This window comes from Haliaeetus albicilla, chromosome 27 (assembly GCF_947461875.1).
Source record: "Haliaeetus albicilla chromosome 27, bHalAlb1.1, whole genome shotgun sequence".
NCBI classification, from domain to species: domain Eukaryota; kingdom Metazoa; phylum Chordata; class Aves; order Accipitriformes; family Accipitridae; genus Haliaeetus; species Haliaeetus albicilla.
This window is the reverse complement of record NC_091509.1, coordinates 17,808,750-17,825,578: the sequence shown is the minus strand read 5'-3', so window position 1 is coordinate 17,825,578 and position 16,829 is coordinate 17,808,750. Positions and strand designations below refer to the sequence as shown.

General features: G+C 46.2%; 1 protein-coding gene across 7 annotated transcripts in view; it reads right to left on the bottom strand.

Annotated features, from left to right (window-relative positions):
- The window catches only part of KLHL3 (kelch like family member 3), a 55,485-nt gene extending 39,187 nt beyond the window's left edge, over window positions 1–16,298 (bottom strand). The window contains exons 1-3 of one of the 7 annotated variants that reach the window (XM_069772645.1): window positions 16,236–16,298; window positions 3,321–3,437; window positions 254–360 (exon numbers count right to left, since the gene is read on the bottom strand). In XM_069772645.1, the coding sequence (XP_069628746.1) occupies window positions 254–360; window positions 3,321–3,437; window positions 16,236–16,276 (265 nt within the window). In that variant the 5' untranslated portion in view covers window positions 16,277–16,298. Of the gene's footprint in view, window positions 1–253; window positions 361–457; window positions 1,468–3,320; window positions 3,438–11,110; window positions 11,299–16,063 lie in introns of those variants that run through there. The other 6 variants (XM_069772647.1, XM_069772644.1, XM_069772646.1 and 3 more) reach the window with 6 other exon arrangements.
- Between the last annotated feature and the right edge of the window lie 531 nt (window positions 16,299–16,829).

Genomic DNA, 16,829 nt, shown 5'->3' with positions numbered 1-16,829 from the left:
CCCACTCCCCCCACACCCATACAACCACCCCATACACCATGCCTCGAGGAATTAGTCAAGGACGACCAGCATCATCCATCAGGTGTAGAAAACTGCAGACCTAACCCTACTGCTTCTCTCTCAAAGAAACCCTTTCCTCGCTGGCCATGCCTGCTGCCTGTGCTGCAGCTCCTGCTGGAGACACAGCCAAAAGCCTCTGGGTTTGCAATGGCCCGTTCAACCCACGTACAGCGTCTGGCGTCAAGAAGAGTACCTGTAAACATCGCACAAAAATAAGGGCTGCAGGCCGCAAGGACCACGCGGTGGGCTTCCATCTCCACAGTTTCGGCCACAATCACCACATCACAGAGGAGCCGCTTGCTGGAAAAACACCAGAGAAGACAAAGATCATTTCAGAACTCCTGGTCAGGCAAAAAGCTACATCAGTATATCCTGAAAAAGTAAGCAGAAGACCCACCATTACAGACAAGGCACCTGAGCTTCTGCCAAATCCCAGTGGAGGGTCCTCTAGTCCTTCAGCTACCAGCTCCTGTCAGTGTTTGCCTACAACGCAAAGCCTAGATCCTCCTGATGCTGCAGCCCTGCCTGTGGTTCTGCTTTTCCCAGAAAAAAAAAAAAATCTGCAAGCCAAACTAGGCATACGTGCTGCTGAAGAACAGATGGGTAAGGGGCTCCTTCCATCTCTCAGACAAGCAGGGCTGGGAGAAGGTACAGAAGTGCTTAAGAGCTTGGGCACTACGTGGAGCCAAGCTCTAGCAGATCTACGAGACAAGAAATAGCTGCACAAGGGAACACCAGCAGCGCTTTCGTCTTTCCACAAGGGAAAGGTAAAGTGGAAAAATGAAGTTATTTCCGTACTTCCTTCCATGTTTGGCCCTAAAGAACGTGACCACCAAAACATCTCCTGGCACTGACCAGCGCAGAGGCTGCCTCAGCCATCTCCCAGTGAGGAGATGCCAGTCACTGGAGTTTATCCATGGGCCTGAGGACTTCATTTACCACATGAATTAGTCTGGGATTAAGAGTCACTGAGATAAAGCACAGGGCTCCAAACAGGAACCAAAAAACTTCTGAGCTCCCCCACTGACTCATTGTACAGCTTTGGAAACGTCACTTCATTAACTAGTGACCTTTTCTACGAGCCCCACGTATGTCCTTTGAGGATTCATTAGTTAATGTTTGTACAGCGCCTCGGAGATGCTGACAGCTAGAAGTGCTTAGCCTCCCAATAAGTTGGTTTAAGATGTTTGAGCATACAAATGCAAAATAAGGGTGTTCTTTTCAAATGCCAAGCCTGAAAAAGGATCAGTGTCTGTAAATCTAGATGTCACCTTCTCTTCAGAAATGCTTATCACCACGCTGCACTTTGTCTTTAGGAAACTGCATGTCAAATAAACACTCGTAGAGCTTCTAAAGGACTAGGCACGTCTCCTCTTCTCCATATATTGGAATACGTGAACAAAACACCTGTGAAATGGAGGGTTATAGTTGGAAAACAGGAAGAAAGTAGGAATTGGTAGTCTGTGCTCTACATTCACCCCAGTTTGGAAGGGGGACGGCAATGAGGGAAGCTCTTTAACAGCCTCCTTACGGAGGCTTCCTCATTTCCTTCAGCTTATGCAAAAGGGGCTCTGTTCAATTCCTCTTTGGACTATAGTTATCTAAAGTACCACTCGTGGAATTAATTTCATCTTCATTTGAAAGCTAAAAATTTCAAGCGAGCAACATGTAGCAAATAGGTTAAAGGCTTAGCAAGATTTTTCTAGACCCTCCATATGAGATTTCTGGATGCATTTGGAGGCACTATTATTCAAGACAGCTATTAACATTGATTGTTGACAGCTTAACGGATCCCATACCATAGACACGAGAACTGTATATTCCGGAACAACAGCAGAAGCTGACAAAAAGGAGGACCCAGAAGAAGGAAACACAAAACAGGTGCTTAAGGGCAGCTTTCAGTCTTCTACATTTGATCACTTCAGTATTGCACAAGATCTAGCTAACTACAGGCAATAAGAAACATTGTCCGTCTCCAGCTATTCCCACTACGCTTCAATTAACAAAGTAATAATAGTAGCACAATAGATTTCTGAATATAGCTGCAGAAACCTCTATTTTCAGATCCTTTGCTTTCAGTACAAAGAAAGCACTAGAGGGATGCCAATTAAAAAAAAAAAAAAACCAAACCATACTCCACTTCATGTAATTGTTACAAGGGAAGGACATTTCCATTTTCTGTTCCTATGCAACTGACAACCACTGTCAGACATCTGTGGAAGGAGACATTTCTAATCCTTCTCCACACCAGAGTATGTGTATATTGGGAAACTACTTAATCCACAGAAGAGAGGTGGCTATTACAGCAACTTTTGAGTACTTTGAGCGTGCAGGAAGAGTAAAGGGTGTTATCTGCTTTCATCACACCATCCGGACACAAAGGGAGCACATACGTTCATGGGTATGACACATGTACTTTCCATAGGAATCCTTTTAAAAATTGGGTTTCTAAGTCTCTATTTGAATGGTAAAGGACTCAAACGAACCAGGCAGAGAAATGCTCGCTGAACTTCTTCTATCTGGTTCATGGGATAACAACAATCAAGAAACAACTCAGGTTTAACCACTGCCACCACATTGCTGATGTGATGACAGCAGTTCTTGAAGACTGTGTTTGCTGATGTTTTTTCAGCCTCCATTCTCCCTGTACCCACGCAGCTGTGTAGAGATGAAGGTGTTCTCTTTTAACCAATATCTGGATTTTCAGATTTGCAAGTAGAGAGCTGACATTCTTCCCAAGTTGTGGGGTTTTTTTCCACTCCCTACTTTGGGGTACTAAGCCCAGACTGAGTGACACTGCTAGTTAAAGAGAATAAGAACAGCACATTAATAATGTTTGGTCTGTAATTATGCGTAGGTGTCTTAGTGTCTGTAATGTTCTATTATTGGTTTTCAGACCATTAGCTCAGTTAAGTACATAGTTTACAGAACATAGTTTACAGCTGAATTTGCTGTAAGTAATCGAAAAAACTAAATTAATTATCATCTATGACTGAAGGCTCTTGCTCAGATGGTTTTGAGCCATAGCTGGCTTCCTTCTGCTGGGAAGATGGACAGGTCTGAGACTGGGAAGAACAACCCACCACAAAAGGGCTATATTTTAGCTGCCTCTTCCTACTTGTTGATTAATCACCTACATGTAACCATTAGCTGTGACAAAGATGGCACAGATTTTTTTCTAAGTCTCCCAGAAGCCTTTCTGTTCCAATCAGCACATTTCTGCTAAACCAGAGAGGGTGCCCATTAAGTCAAAAGTGTACCTCCGTAATTCATTCATGACCTTGAATGCCTTTCTCATGTGAGAGGGGTTGACTGTCACTGTGCGCTGGTCCTTTTCATCTTCAGCTGCCTCAGAGGATCGGGAACTCTGCTTAATGCTAAAAACATGGACAAAAAAAAGGAGTAGAAAGTTTGATTCAATGACACTTTAAAAAAAAAAGTATCATAAATCTGCAGCACAGGGTATTATGCACGGAGTTACTGGCATGTTTGTTAGCCTGCTCAGGTTACCCATGTGAAGAGCATCAAAAAATGCAGCTACTGCTGCATGAATGTTGAAAGCCAACCCAGCCCACATTTCAGTCAGCAGCGAAGAAAAGGAAAAAGTGCCAAACGCTTGAGGACAAAGCCCAGCCTTACAGGCTTCAGGCCAGGAAAGCAGTATAAGTTGAAATTCAAGCCAGAACATAATTGCCTCACTGAATAGAAATAGACTTCAGCACTGGGAACTACAAGAGTACCACGGATACTTTAACATCCATACAGAGAAAGAGAAGTTCAGTCTTCAATGTCCCATCTGAAACCGCAAGCATACAATACATGACTTGTATCTTCTTCTATAGAGGCAAGTAGAAAAGGAATATTAAAACTCCCTGCACAGCTTCCAAAGCATTAGCTTTACCGAGGCCACATCCCCTTTCCGTTTTAGAAATAGGTCTATTTAGTGCCACTGGAACATATAGCAAGAATCATTAAACCAGACCTTCCTACCAGAACCGCCAGTTATATAGGTAATATCAAACCAGATGCACTCGCTTATGTGCTGTGTTTAACCAGGCCAACAGGTGCCTAAGGCACATACGTGTCCTCATTACTTTGTTGGGAGCACTGGCTCTTTACACAGAATTGACATCAGGTCAATATCTCTACCTCCGTGATCTGAAAGCGCGTGAAATCACTCAGCGCTAAAGGTTTCCACCTATGAAAAAAGCAGCACTTGGAGCCAGGTCCCTGTTCTGCTTACACCCACGGCTCACCCCTCAAACCTGCCAGCAGGCAAAGGCAAACAAGACAAATCAAGCAAGGTTGTCCATGTCAAAAGCCAACGGCAGACCTCAGCAGGTAACCCCGTGGCCACCATGCACCAGACTGGAGACCTTCGCAGAGTTTTGTTTCCAAAGGACGGTCTCCCTCAGCTTCATGTTTGTCCCCTCCTCCCTGCCGCCTTTCTTAGTTGGGCTTGTATCACGATAAAAAAGGCTGAATTGGGTTAAACCAACAGTCTGGGCAGCCCAGCATCCTGGCGCTACCTGCAACCAGAAGATGATGTCTGAAGAAGGGTGGAAGGATCCTTCCCCAGAACAGCCCACCAGCCTCTGCTAAGGTGCGTATGCATGCACATACATATCTATATATAAGTATACTCAGACACAGTGACTCTTCCTTTGAAAAACACTATTATTCACAATTTACAACCCCCTGACAGTGTGAAGCCCTTGCTGAACACTACACCCTCCCCGCTGCCGGCTCCCGACCGGTGGCTGTTACCAGCACGATGTCCCTTGAGACCACACGAAGCTCTTTGCCCCCCAGCTGTCCTCGGTGGGTTGCATTGTCCTTCTTCTAGAAACAAGATGCTGAATAGCAGCCAAGCTGCGCGCAGCTCGAATACACGCCTGCATACTGAGCGGCCTCCAGCTTTGTGCCCAAGACAAAGGTTAATGCCAAAAACCAGCCAAGTCCAATTCTTTCACTTTGCTGAGCAAGTGAAATATTTTCAGTCATAAGTGAAGCTGCAAGGCTGAGCACAACATCACTCAGCACATGTCCCACTGAGGGAGACAACTTCCCAGACTGCGTTACAGTCATCATCCAATTAGTTTAGTGTAGCTGGATTAAAAGAAAAAAAAAATCAGAAAGAATACCTTTTGTTAAATGTTCGATATTCAAGGGACTGGTACCAGGCAACGACACAACCAGCTTTTCTGTCCCCAAAGAAAGCTGAACTCATTCTGTGCCACACGTACCACCGGCAGCGTTCACGGGCACGGAGCGGCGGCGGCTCTCAGCTCTTCCCCAAGTCCGCACGCCCCAGCGAGGGAGTCTCCTTGCTCCAGGGACACAGCCAAATTCAGCTAAGCCTCGGTGTTGTTTCTATCAAAAGCCCTGGTTGAAATCTTAGGCCAAGCAAAGTTTGACCACAGCTTTAAACACCCCGGCATAAACCTTTGCTTTTTAAACAGCTAAACACGCCCTCGTGGCGCGCCGGAGCCAAGGCGTGAAAAACGAGGCTCTGGAAGTGCAAGTGACTTCACTGAGCTTTCAGTCTCCAAAGCCAAAACACGTACAGGAAGCAAACCAAACAAACAAAAAAGAAAGAAAAAGGAAAAAAAAAGAAAGTGAAACCAAAAGGCGGCGGCAGGGACAGCTGTACCCATCCCACCAGACCGCCGCGGGACACCGCTTCGGTCATCGTCAAAGACGGACCTTGTGGGATCCAAAATCAAGCGATACACACCAAAATCATGGGGCTTCTTTAATAAGAAAAAGCACACCGCTGAGATTTATTTATTTATTAGCACTCCAGTGCCGGAGACAAAAGATACCTTATGTTCAAACTTTTCCACCGGCAAAAGATACAGTTCAAAGGAGACGGCAAGTTTCATTAAACACCAAAGTAAATGTCGGATCAACAAGCCTTCATAAAGCCTCAACTCCACCAACATTTGTCTGTGTATTTTAAAAGTAAAACCTTGCTTCAGAGTTTCTGAAAAAGATCAACCAGTTCTTCCTAAGAAGCATGAAAAGTAACTTTTTAAAAAGCATCCTAAATCATCCTCAGCTTTATTAGCAGGGGTGGATTTCACATTTTGCCAACAGCTCACCATAAGAAAATACTGCAGATTGTCTGGTTAAAAACTCGTTTCAAAAAAATCAAGATATGCTATTTAAAGTTTTTCCAAATGACTCACATAAAAAACACATTTGAAAAATTAATGGCCAAGAGCCTTTAACTCATCTTTGAGACTGACTCAGCTTCCACAGAACTGTGTTCCAGTAATGGACGGAGGATGATTTTATCTGGGAAAAAGATTTCACACCCCCATGCACACACTCTCAGAGATCACCGACACATTTCCAATGTAAAAATGCAAGAACCTAAACACTCCAAGCGAATGCGACCTGCCGCAAAGCAAAAGCTACCCCTGAGAAGACCAAAACAGTACATTGCGTAGCCCTTTTCTGTTTTTTTTTTTTCCCCACAACACTAAGAATTATTACACTTATTACACTGTTATTATATTAATGGAGCAAAGCAGAGGAGGACCAGGGTCCTCTGATCAAAGGTACTGGCCGAGACCACCTGGACGTGCTGGAGCCCCTGCACGTTCCCCCCAGAGAAGACTTTCCCCCCAGCACCCTCACGTTTGCCTAGCTGATGTCCTACTACACCAGCGGGACTCACAAGCCGGCTGCCAGGAGCAATTTGTTCTATTCCTGGGCTATCCGAGGCCGTGCACCGAGCAAATGGACAAATGATTTCATTTCCCTGGGCCAGATGAATATCCTTGTTAGGGACACAGCAGGATTCTCCTAAAATAAGCAAAGAGGTTGTTACTCTCATGGAGTGCCAATCCCACCGCCACCTCCTGCATGGCCTTTCGACGCTGTCCCCAGGCAGAAAAAACAAACCCTGATTTGAGAGTCCCCAATTAAGCCAGCGAAGCTAATCACAACCCCGTTTACACCGTGTTCCTCCTCCCCAAGACTCACTAGCAGGAGTTGGCTCAAAGCACAGCTCCTGCCTGAGCGCGGCCGCATCCCAACCGAGAGGTATTTTAAAAACCCATAACCTGTAGCGCTGCTGCATGCAAGTATCAACTATAAAGTTGGGTTGCCGTAGTTACCAGCAGTAATTACAGATGTCTTTGCAGATTCTACGTGAAAGAATAAAAGCCTCGCTTAGAGCTAAACTGTCCCCTGGCAAGATGATTGCTGTTCGTGGTAAACCCCCGGAACAAAAATCCCGGCTCTGCCAAAATCAATTCTACCACTGGCTTTACTGGAGCCAGGAGCTCACCCTAAAGGAGGGGCAGATCTCAAACGCGCTTTCCTTCGGAGCAGAGAAGGATGAGCTTCTGCTCATGTTTCTGGAAGAAGAGCCGCTGGGCTCAGCTCCTAGCCCACACGTGGACACCACGAAGGTCCCTCTCCACCAGGTTCTCACCTTGGAGAGATGATGGGACTCCAGATATATCCAGTCCAGCCCAGCTTCACCCCACTGGGCAGCACTGGTGGTGGTGGTTGGGGGGGTCTCTGGGAGCTGCTCTCACCTCCTGCCTGTGGACCACAGGCTGAGCTCCGCTCTCCTGGGTCGTCCCGTCACGCCGCAGAGCTTCGGCCCCCCCAAAGTTGGCCAAAAAGTTAACGGGGCTCGGAGACCTGCCTTCCTGCAGCACGGGCAATCCAACACCTCCGCAGGCACTTCTAGCCTTATATTAACTTAAAAGTGACACGCTAAGGGTAAATTTTCAAAGCCTACGGAGCTTCTTTGTGGGATACGTTACAATCATCCCCGTAAAACGTTCATCTTCAGTTTGAGAGGTTTGACATAGCTCTGATCCAAAAGCTTGACAGATGTCCGATAGCAGTTACTAGTGTTCAAAACTTAAATGCCTCTACTAAGACAAATGGAGACCGAAATATTAATTTAGTCTTCGCAAAATGAAAAATCATTTTACCTTAACTGGCATAATTCTCTGTTTAGAATCAATGGCCAAAATCATGGTGCCAATACATTACACCCAATAGTTTTATTCCTTGAGTCAGGCAGACACAGTAAGAAAAAGATGTCAGTGTAATGGCATATTTATAAAAATCTCAATTTCCGAATTTGCCTTTAGGTACAAAGATAGTAAAAAAAACTTGACTGAAGGAATCCAAATATTGAGATGGATTTGGAGAGGATTTCAGAGAAACATATTATGATTAAAACACAGGGGATATAGAGTAACAGAAAGGATTTTTTTGGTTTTTAATAGCAATATTATTTTCCTATTTTGTTGAACTTTTTCAGTGCCTACATCAACATGGACACATTAGCTTAGAAAAAACACACAAGTGGTATACAACAGATCCCCAAAAGGATATTCGTATCAAAGGAGACCTCGGGGGAAAAGCGGACTTCAGGAACTACTGAGAAGAAAAGTCTTTGCTGACAGTAATGGAAACAACACAAAATAACTCAAATATGACAATACCTTTTGCTTTCAAAGGCAAATATTGTATTTCTCAAACAAATACTACGAAGAGACTACCCTCACTCAAACATAAAGTTAAAATTACAGGCATTTTAATTCTTTGGGGGGGGGGGAATCAACATTCCAGGGTTTTTTTTCCTATTCAAACTCAAACACATCTTACTAATTCTGAACCAGAGTACCATGCCTGATCGTACAGCCTTATGTAATTTCTCCATAAAATGAAAGTCCCTATCAGCACAGTAAAAGAAAATCGGGATTCTGAAATAATTTACCGCCAAATGTGAACGTTTCAGGTTAAATCCCCCTTGCCCCTGGCTGCTTCTGCCCATGTGCAATGACATGGGCACATGATACCACTGAACAACTCGGATGTGCAAGTTATCAGGATATTTGAGTCCGGGCAGGCTTCGGACCAGAGTCAGAGGTGATGCGAGCACCAGTAACACGTTCCTCACTGACTACAAAAATGGAAAAAGCAGTAACATTAAAAACCAGGGGGAATTCTGCTGTCATGAAACTCACAGAGTATAAAATTTGAGGCCTAAACCACATGACATAGATCCGAGTTGAAATGCGGGGCAAAAGTACAAAAAAAAGGGAACAGAACCAGCCCACGGTGCTGGCCCACCAAGGTCATTTTTTAACACCTCCTCCCAGGACTTGCTCCGAGCAGGCAAAGCAGCCTTGGCGCAGTCCCACACGATGTGCCCTTTCGAACCAGAAAGCAGGTGAATATTTCCAGCTTTCCTTGCCAAGAGTCAAACCCCACATCGTTACTGCCCATGAGCAGTTCAGGGCCGCCCTCCTCTTCCTGAAAACTAGAAATACAAGCAGTAATTTGGGTAATCATTCCTCACTTCCAGAGGCAGAGAACATGCTGATGGGGACAGCGCTTCATGCCCTAAAAACACATGGTCTGGAAAAAAAAGGGTGAGGCAAAACAGTCCAGGTACTTTCCCAGTGACTTTTTCACGGCTGTATCCCCAGCAAAAGGCCTCCAGTCAAAATGAGACCATTGCCGGTAACCATAAAAAAAGGTAATAAGTAATAGTGCCAAGGATGATCCCAGCCTGAGGTATCAAAACAGCTCCTCTCCACTTCCCCAAACACTAGACTCATTTATAAAGAAAAAAAAAAAAAGGAAAACCCATTCCATGGGCTAGCATCTAGCATGACGAGCTAGGATTTCAAGGGACTTGAAATTAATTAATATCTGGATTACTATCCAGAGGTGGCCATTCACACCCTTATGGGAAGCAGCACCCCTACAGTGCAATTTAAAGAGAAATGTGGCAGACTGAAAGTTTTGGGTTGCACATTAAATACACAAACAATTGCAACCCTTGAGTCCCATAAGGGTAGAAAGCTGCCCTTCGGAGCTTGGAAAGCAACTCCCACAGGCTGCTGCGAGTGTTTTCCCTCAACAGAGGGAAAATTTCCAGAATTTGGGGACTGACCCCGGCTTAATTTTCCGATGTGTCATATTTAAACAAAACCTCTGCCAAGCCCTGATGATCAGTACTACCAGCGGGTCAAGCCCCCTCTTTGTTCCCCCACCCCCTGCAAGGTCACCAGCACAAAAGGAAGCACTCAGCATATCCTGTTTTAAAAAAAAGAAAAAACAAAAACAAAAAAACAACACCCAAGCCAGCTTAACGTTTAGTTTGAAGCAGTGCAAGCGAGCTTCTGGTGTGCGAAAGGCACCCCGACAGAAGGGAGGAAGAACGAAGGCAGAGCACAAACGCCGGCGAACCGGCGTCTACGAAGTCCCTGCGCAGCAAAATCCTCTTTTATGCATTCAGGGGACATTAGGTCGACTCCGCGAGCACCTCTGCACGCAGGTTTTGGGGCAAAATAGCTGCCTTGCAGGAAATCAAGTATATATGGCCCAGCTAGCGTGCGAGGGAGACACGGGATCCCCTCCTGCCTGCCGTAACACCCGCGCAGCGTACGGCTTCCACGGACCCGGGCAGGTAAATCCACCACAAGACGTTACAGATTTTCATTCATCACTCAGAAAAACAGCAAATATCAGGGGTTACGCCTTCAACCGAACGACGGAGCGAGCTGCTGGAGGTTCCGGACACGAACAAGGCGGACAGGAGCCCAGCGTTTTTCCGAGGCGCATCTTCTTGCTGGAGTGACCCCGCAGCACCCCAGCCCACCTTCCCTGCCCCACGAGCGATTTTCGAAAACACCCACCGGCGCAGCCTTCCCTTCCCTCGTAATCCATCTCTAAACCGCATCCCGCTGGGGAAAAAAAAAAAAAAAAAAAAAAAACAAACCACAAAAAAAACCCACTCTCTCCCTTCGGTTTGGGTACACGGGGCGAAGCAGCCCGTCACCATGACATTGCAACATCTAGCGCTCATCGCGGGAGGGATTTCTGCGGGCAAGAATGAGGAGGGAAAGAAGGGGGGGGGTCTCCCCGCATGCCCGGGCACAGCCCCCAAGAACGGCATCCCCCCCCCCGCCTCCCCATCCCTCCGGGCAAGCACTGCACCCCCCCCTCCCCGGTCCCTTTTCCGAAGCCGCTGTGGCCACAAAAGCTCGCCGGCGGTCCCTACCTCTCCTCCTCCATTGTGGGGTGCGGCGGGGAACCGGGAAATTGGGGCGGGGGGGGGGGGGGGAACACACGGAGCCAGGCTCAGCGCCCCGGGGCCGGCATGGCTGCGAGCGGCCGCCCCCGCCCCGCGGCCGCTTCCTGCGGGAGCCGAGCGCTGCCTGGCCCCGCCGCAGCCGCAGCCCGCACCGCCTCCTCCTCCTCCTCCTCTTCCTCCTCCTCCCCGCCCCCGGCGAGCTTGCGAGCGTCTCTGGGCAACGGACCTCCTCCTCCTCCTCCTCGCTGCCCGGTTCGGTTCGGTTCCCCCAGAGCCTCCCCCCGCGGGAGAGCCCGGGCTGCGGTTGGCGCAGCTGGTGGGATCCCCCGATGAGGGGCTGGAGGGAACGAAACAGGGCGATGAGCCGGCCCGAGCCGGCCTCACGGGGGGGCGAGCGGGAAGGCAACGGGTAGAGGAGGGGAGGGAGCAGCTGCTGCCTCCCCAACATCCATCCACCCACCCACCCTTAGTCCTTCTGTCAGTGCCATTACCTCCGCACCTCGAGAGAGCTGGCCTCTGGGGAGACGGTGGATGAGCCCTAACTACTGTAAATCCTTGCAATCTGTAGACTAAAGAAAAAGTTTCAGCGGACTGAAAATCCCCCGCGAGGTCAAGCCCACGCACGGGGCGGCCGCAGGAGAGGACCCGGGATGCTCAGACCTGCCGATGAGGGTCCCAGCCCCCCCCCCGAGGTCTCCCCGCTCCCTCCTCAGAAAGCGGGACCTAGCCTCCAGTTCCACAATTTGTAAAAATCTTGCTGTCCTTCCACGCAATCTCTCAGGGCAAATGCATGCTGCACGGGCAATATGGGTCCTTCTAAACTGCAGGTGCTTTTTAGCCTGAAGCACTGGACTAAATCACATTTGCCATTTTTATTCCAATTGATACAAATGCAGGGACTTTTACATAAATCTTTTTTTCCTCGTTTTATTAAAAGATTTTCCCAATCTTATTCTGCAACAATGAGGCCCTAGAGGTTAATTATAATAAAGACAAGAAGCATTTGCTTTCTTCATCACTCTTCCATTCACAAAATGTTCTTGTGCAAAGGAGATAAGTAGAAGTATCAAGAGATTTCTCTTGCAAGATGCCATTCCATCTCTTTTGTAAATAAATTACCTCTTTCTTCTACATTCCTCCTCAAACCATGTCCTCAGCCTAAGTTTCATACATCTTTTAAAATATATCAGCAATGACAATTGAACCTTCCGCACGAGGGTTTTGAAAGCTTTTTGAGATTCTTAACTAGTCCTCACCCCCATTCTTCAGATAAGAAAACTTAACACACCTGGAAGTTAAAGGACTTTGATAAAGTCGCATGGGGATGGAGAGTCAAGAGTCCTGCTGTTTAAACACTGTTTGGCAGCCTCCCCATAAACAGAAGAAATACAGATAAAGCCATGAAGTGAAACCTCACCCGGGATTCAGGCAAAATTCCTGCATGTTCCCTTTGAGAATCCTGTTAAACTATCAGTTTAAGACATCCAGATCCTCAAGTAATTCCCCAGTGTCCATTCAGCCTTACGCTCCTGATGCACAATGTGCAAAACTGCAAGACACAAGAGTTCAAACCGGAGAAAAAGTAACTATACTAAAAATGGCAGAATTTACCTAGAAAACGCAGGCTAGAGCTCGTTTCCACTAAGTCCCTCAGTAATCATAAAAAGTCCAGAGCAGGTCCTGAAATTGCTGTGAAGTACCCGTGTATTTTTATTAACACATATATTTTAAAGAACAAAGTATTAGGCTTTCCCCATAAAAATCTACATCTCACCTCAGTCAACCAGGGAACCAGGCACCTAGGTTGAACCAAACCAGCAATACCTTCTTATGTGCTTTGCCCCACCAGCACATATACCACTGGACTCGCTGAGTGCCAATAGCAACCGTGGAAAGGCAAATCCCAGTGACAGACAAGAGCAAACCAGTGAACAGTCCTTGCTGGAATGGGATGAAAGCCTGTTCCAGTAATCGGAGATTAACTTTATAGCAGTCTTGCAAAATAATCATGACTGGGTAACAACCCCAATACGAAAATTTCTTGCTTGTTTTTAAGTGCAAGACTGGTATCTTGAAAAAGCACCCAGTTAAAAGGAATTAGTGACACCTGATAGGTGGAATTTTTCCAGCCTCTTTCAAAAATTCCTAGTCACGATTCGTCCTAAATTCCTCCTACATCTCATCTACCTTCAGTCACTGACAACCATACAACCGATGCTCAGAGTAGAAAGGTCCACAGAACGCCTGCTCCAGCCAGTACCACTGTCCCTTGGCCCACCAAAACCTTTCCAGACCCCTGCGACAATCTTCAGATCTACCGAGAGACCAAACCCCCCAACTCTAACGAGCCATAGAGAGAGGAGAGATCAAAGCATTGCCAGTGTCCCTGAGACAGCAAGGAATTTCTTCAATAAAAATGCCAGGAAGGGAGGGGAATAAAAACAATCCCTGCCAATCTGATCCAAAACTCTCTCCTAGCCCGAAGTCCGGCAGCTGGTTTAACCCTGAGGTTGTTAAGTAAAGCACATCGAGTGCTTCCGAGAATTTAATTCTGTGAAGACCACAAATATGCTCAGACAACACCCTGTCAATCTCCACAGCTTCACCAGAAGCCAGAAAAAGCCCCCTCCCCAAAACCCAGCAGAAAGCAAACCACATCAAGGTGGAAAAAAACCCTTTCTGGCTCTGCAAGGCAAACTGGAAAAGCCCCGAATCACGGGATCACACAGCTTAAACACAGCGCAAACAACGATTCAGGAACCCTCCACTCCCCTATATATACCTGTTTCCAGGTATATACCAATATACATGTTCCAAAGATCCATGTCATAAACAAGTTGCTGTCTTTAGCAGCTCTCCTTTTTAGTTGCATAATCCCCTCCACGAAATTATTAATCAACTTTCTTAAAAAACTATGGCTTCTGCACTGAAGAGCTGTGAAAAGTATACGCAAAACACCACATTCACGGAAGCTTCCGAGGCTGCATCTTCTCAGCCTAAATGATTTTTCATTGTGTTTTTTTAAAAGAGATATATATATATTTTTAGATAAACACATATGTTTATCTAGATAAACATATATTTTTTACAAATGTATGTATTAAGTGTGTGTGTATATATATTTATCTTTGAGTGACCAACCTGATCGAACCCTGAAGTTGGTCCTGCATTGAGGGGTGTTTGAACCAGACCACCTCCAGAAGTTCCTTCCAACTAAACTTCTTCTATGATTCTAATCAAATAAACGTTCATTTAGATAGCGCTGTATTTAGACCATATGTTTTCTGGGAACAGGTCCGCTAAGGAAATTAATTTAAGAAAAACAGTGAAAGGCACCTACTGAAATAGATGCCTTGGTACCTCAGCGGCTAACTGAAGTCACTGGAGGTGGTACGTGGGTACTGCGCTGGCTCCCGATGGACCCGGAGCACGAGGTGCCTTGGCAGAGAAGTCCTGACGGTATTTGCTGCCCAGCCGCTGCTAGAATTTAGAGCATGCCATATTGCTTTCACATAACAAGACCAAAACAGCAGCTAAAATTTAGCTACTACAGCGACTCACAGGGATCCCAAGTTACCACAAGGTTCAAAAGGAAGCTCTAGGAGACCTTCTAGGTAGGGACCTTCCCAGAGCTGGAATCAGTGATGTTTTGGCAGCTGAAGCTTAAGAGGTAAGAGACTCCCACCGAAGCACTGTTTTCTGAAGCATGTGTTTTGTAGAGGAGAGAGGGCTGGAGCATCCACCCCAGCACTCTCCCCCCACCAGGACCCTGCTCCCCAAGCAGAGATGCTGCAGAAGCCATCAGCACCTCCAGCCTCCGGGACTGTTGCCCTCTGCTGGTACGTGTCCTGTCTGTCGCAGGCCAGCAAAACTGGGGTTTATGAAATATGTTTTCCTTTAATCTTTAACATAAATCACCTTTCCTATAAAAATAGCGGGTTTACTCCAGTAGTTTCATCATAACATTACCACCTTTAGAATAACCACCCCGGCCATCTTCACCCGAGGCTGTGATTTCTGGGGCATAAGCCATTCTATCGCTCACCCTACCCAGCAGTAACAGATCTGCTGAAAACGTTCTTCCTGCTCCTCCTCTTACTCTTTCCTGTAGCAGACACAATTGATGTCACCCGCAGTCAGCTATGTCAGAAGCACAGACTTCCTGCCCTGTAGTCATATTACGTACTTATCAGAAACTCGCTGGAAGATTTTCAGATAGATTTTATGGTTTAGAATTGAGCGCTCAAAAGGAAAAATTAACTTTCAGGAAGAAAGCTGTGAAAACAGCTCTTGTGGGCACTGGAACAAAGGCAAAGGCCAGTATTCAGATGCCCAAATACTACCAAGTCCCTCTGCCTCATGAGCCCTTAGTTTTGACTCCCATTTCTGCACCTACTGAAGTGTACAGTTCTCGCTACAGGCTGAACACATGGACTTGAGAAAAAATTTAGGCTATGGTCCAAAACGTGGGATTTTTTTTTTCCCCAAAAATTTTTGCTTAAGATATCATTTTAATGTGATTCTTTGTCTTTATACTATATCCCTTATTGCTTCCACTACTACCTTCTGCAATTAAGGGGAAGCTACCCATAGGCTTCATAAAGATGATGTATGGCTTAATTAATATTTGTATACTGTAACTCTGAGAGACCAGCATAAACAAACCTATTCTCACTCAGCATCTCACCACCCCAACCCAAGTCTCTTTACTATTACTCCTTGTATACTCATTGCCTCGCTCTCTTCTCAGAATTTTTTAAAACATTTCATTTTTTTATTCTTTGCAAAAGCCAAGAAACACAGCCCACCACCCTAGTATCATAACACAACATGCCGCAATATTAACGCGAATGAGTAAATCACACAGCTGCCACACACGAAAATTTAGGCAAGATTATTTCTGCAGGCACATTATTTTACCTGAACGGAAAAAGCTGTCTCATGCAGCATGTCCTCCTCGCAGATAACGGATTGTCCTTCATTACCCTGCTTGGTATTTCCTGGGCAAACACCTTTTTCTGCTCAATCTCCATAGCATATTCAGAGTGAGAACCGCATGTCAGGGGCTCAGCTCGGGTTTCTGGTCACTTACTGGACTTTTGCGGTGTGCTTTTCAGGGCTCAGCTTTCCCATCCTCTCTCTCCACGCAGAAGTGCACCCTGCGAGGGAGAAAGAAAACACACTTTGAGAAGGCATTAGAGCGCATGTGGCACCAGCTCGTTGCAACACTTTTGGCCTAGAGCAGCACCAGCAATGAAACAAGCTCAGCTCTTCCTTCCAAAGGCGATGTTTCTCAACATCATCTCAGCTGACTCCCCAGTACACAGAAATCAAGACCTCCCCATTGCCACCAGCTACACACAAACTCAACGTTAACATTTCCGAAACACACGTGGTGCTCATTCATCACCAAGCTCATTCCTCAAAGAGGTTTTAAAAGTAACATTGGTACCACAGAGCAGAAGCCCCAATTCTAGCTGGTGCTGGGTGAGTAAAAGAAAACTCCAATAACAACTTCTAAATAATATAATTAGAGAAAAAATAATTTGCCTACATTTAATATTGCAGAAAATAACGGACGGGTGGGCCTAAAGGCAAAAAGGCATGGCAATTCGCTCCAGGTTACTCACTGCAAAGGCTTGAAACACACCCCCCACCCTTTGCTCCTGGGGATCTCTCTTTTTCA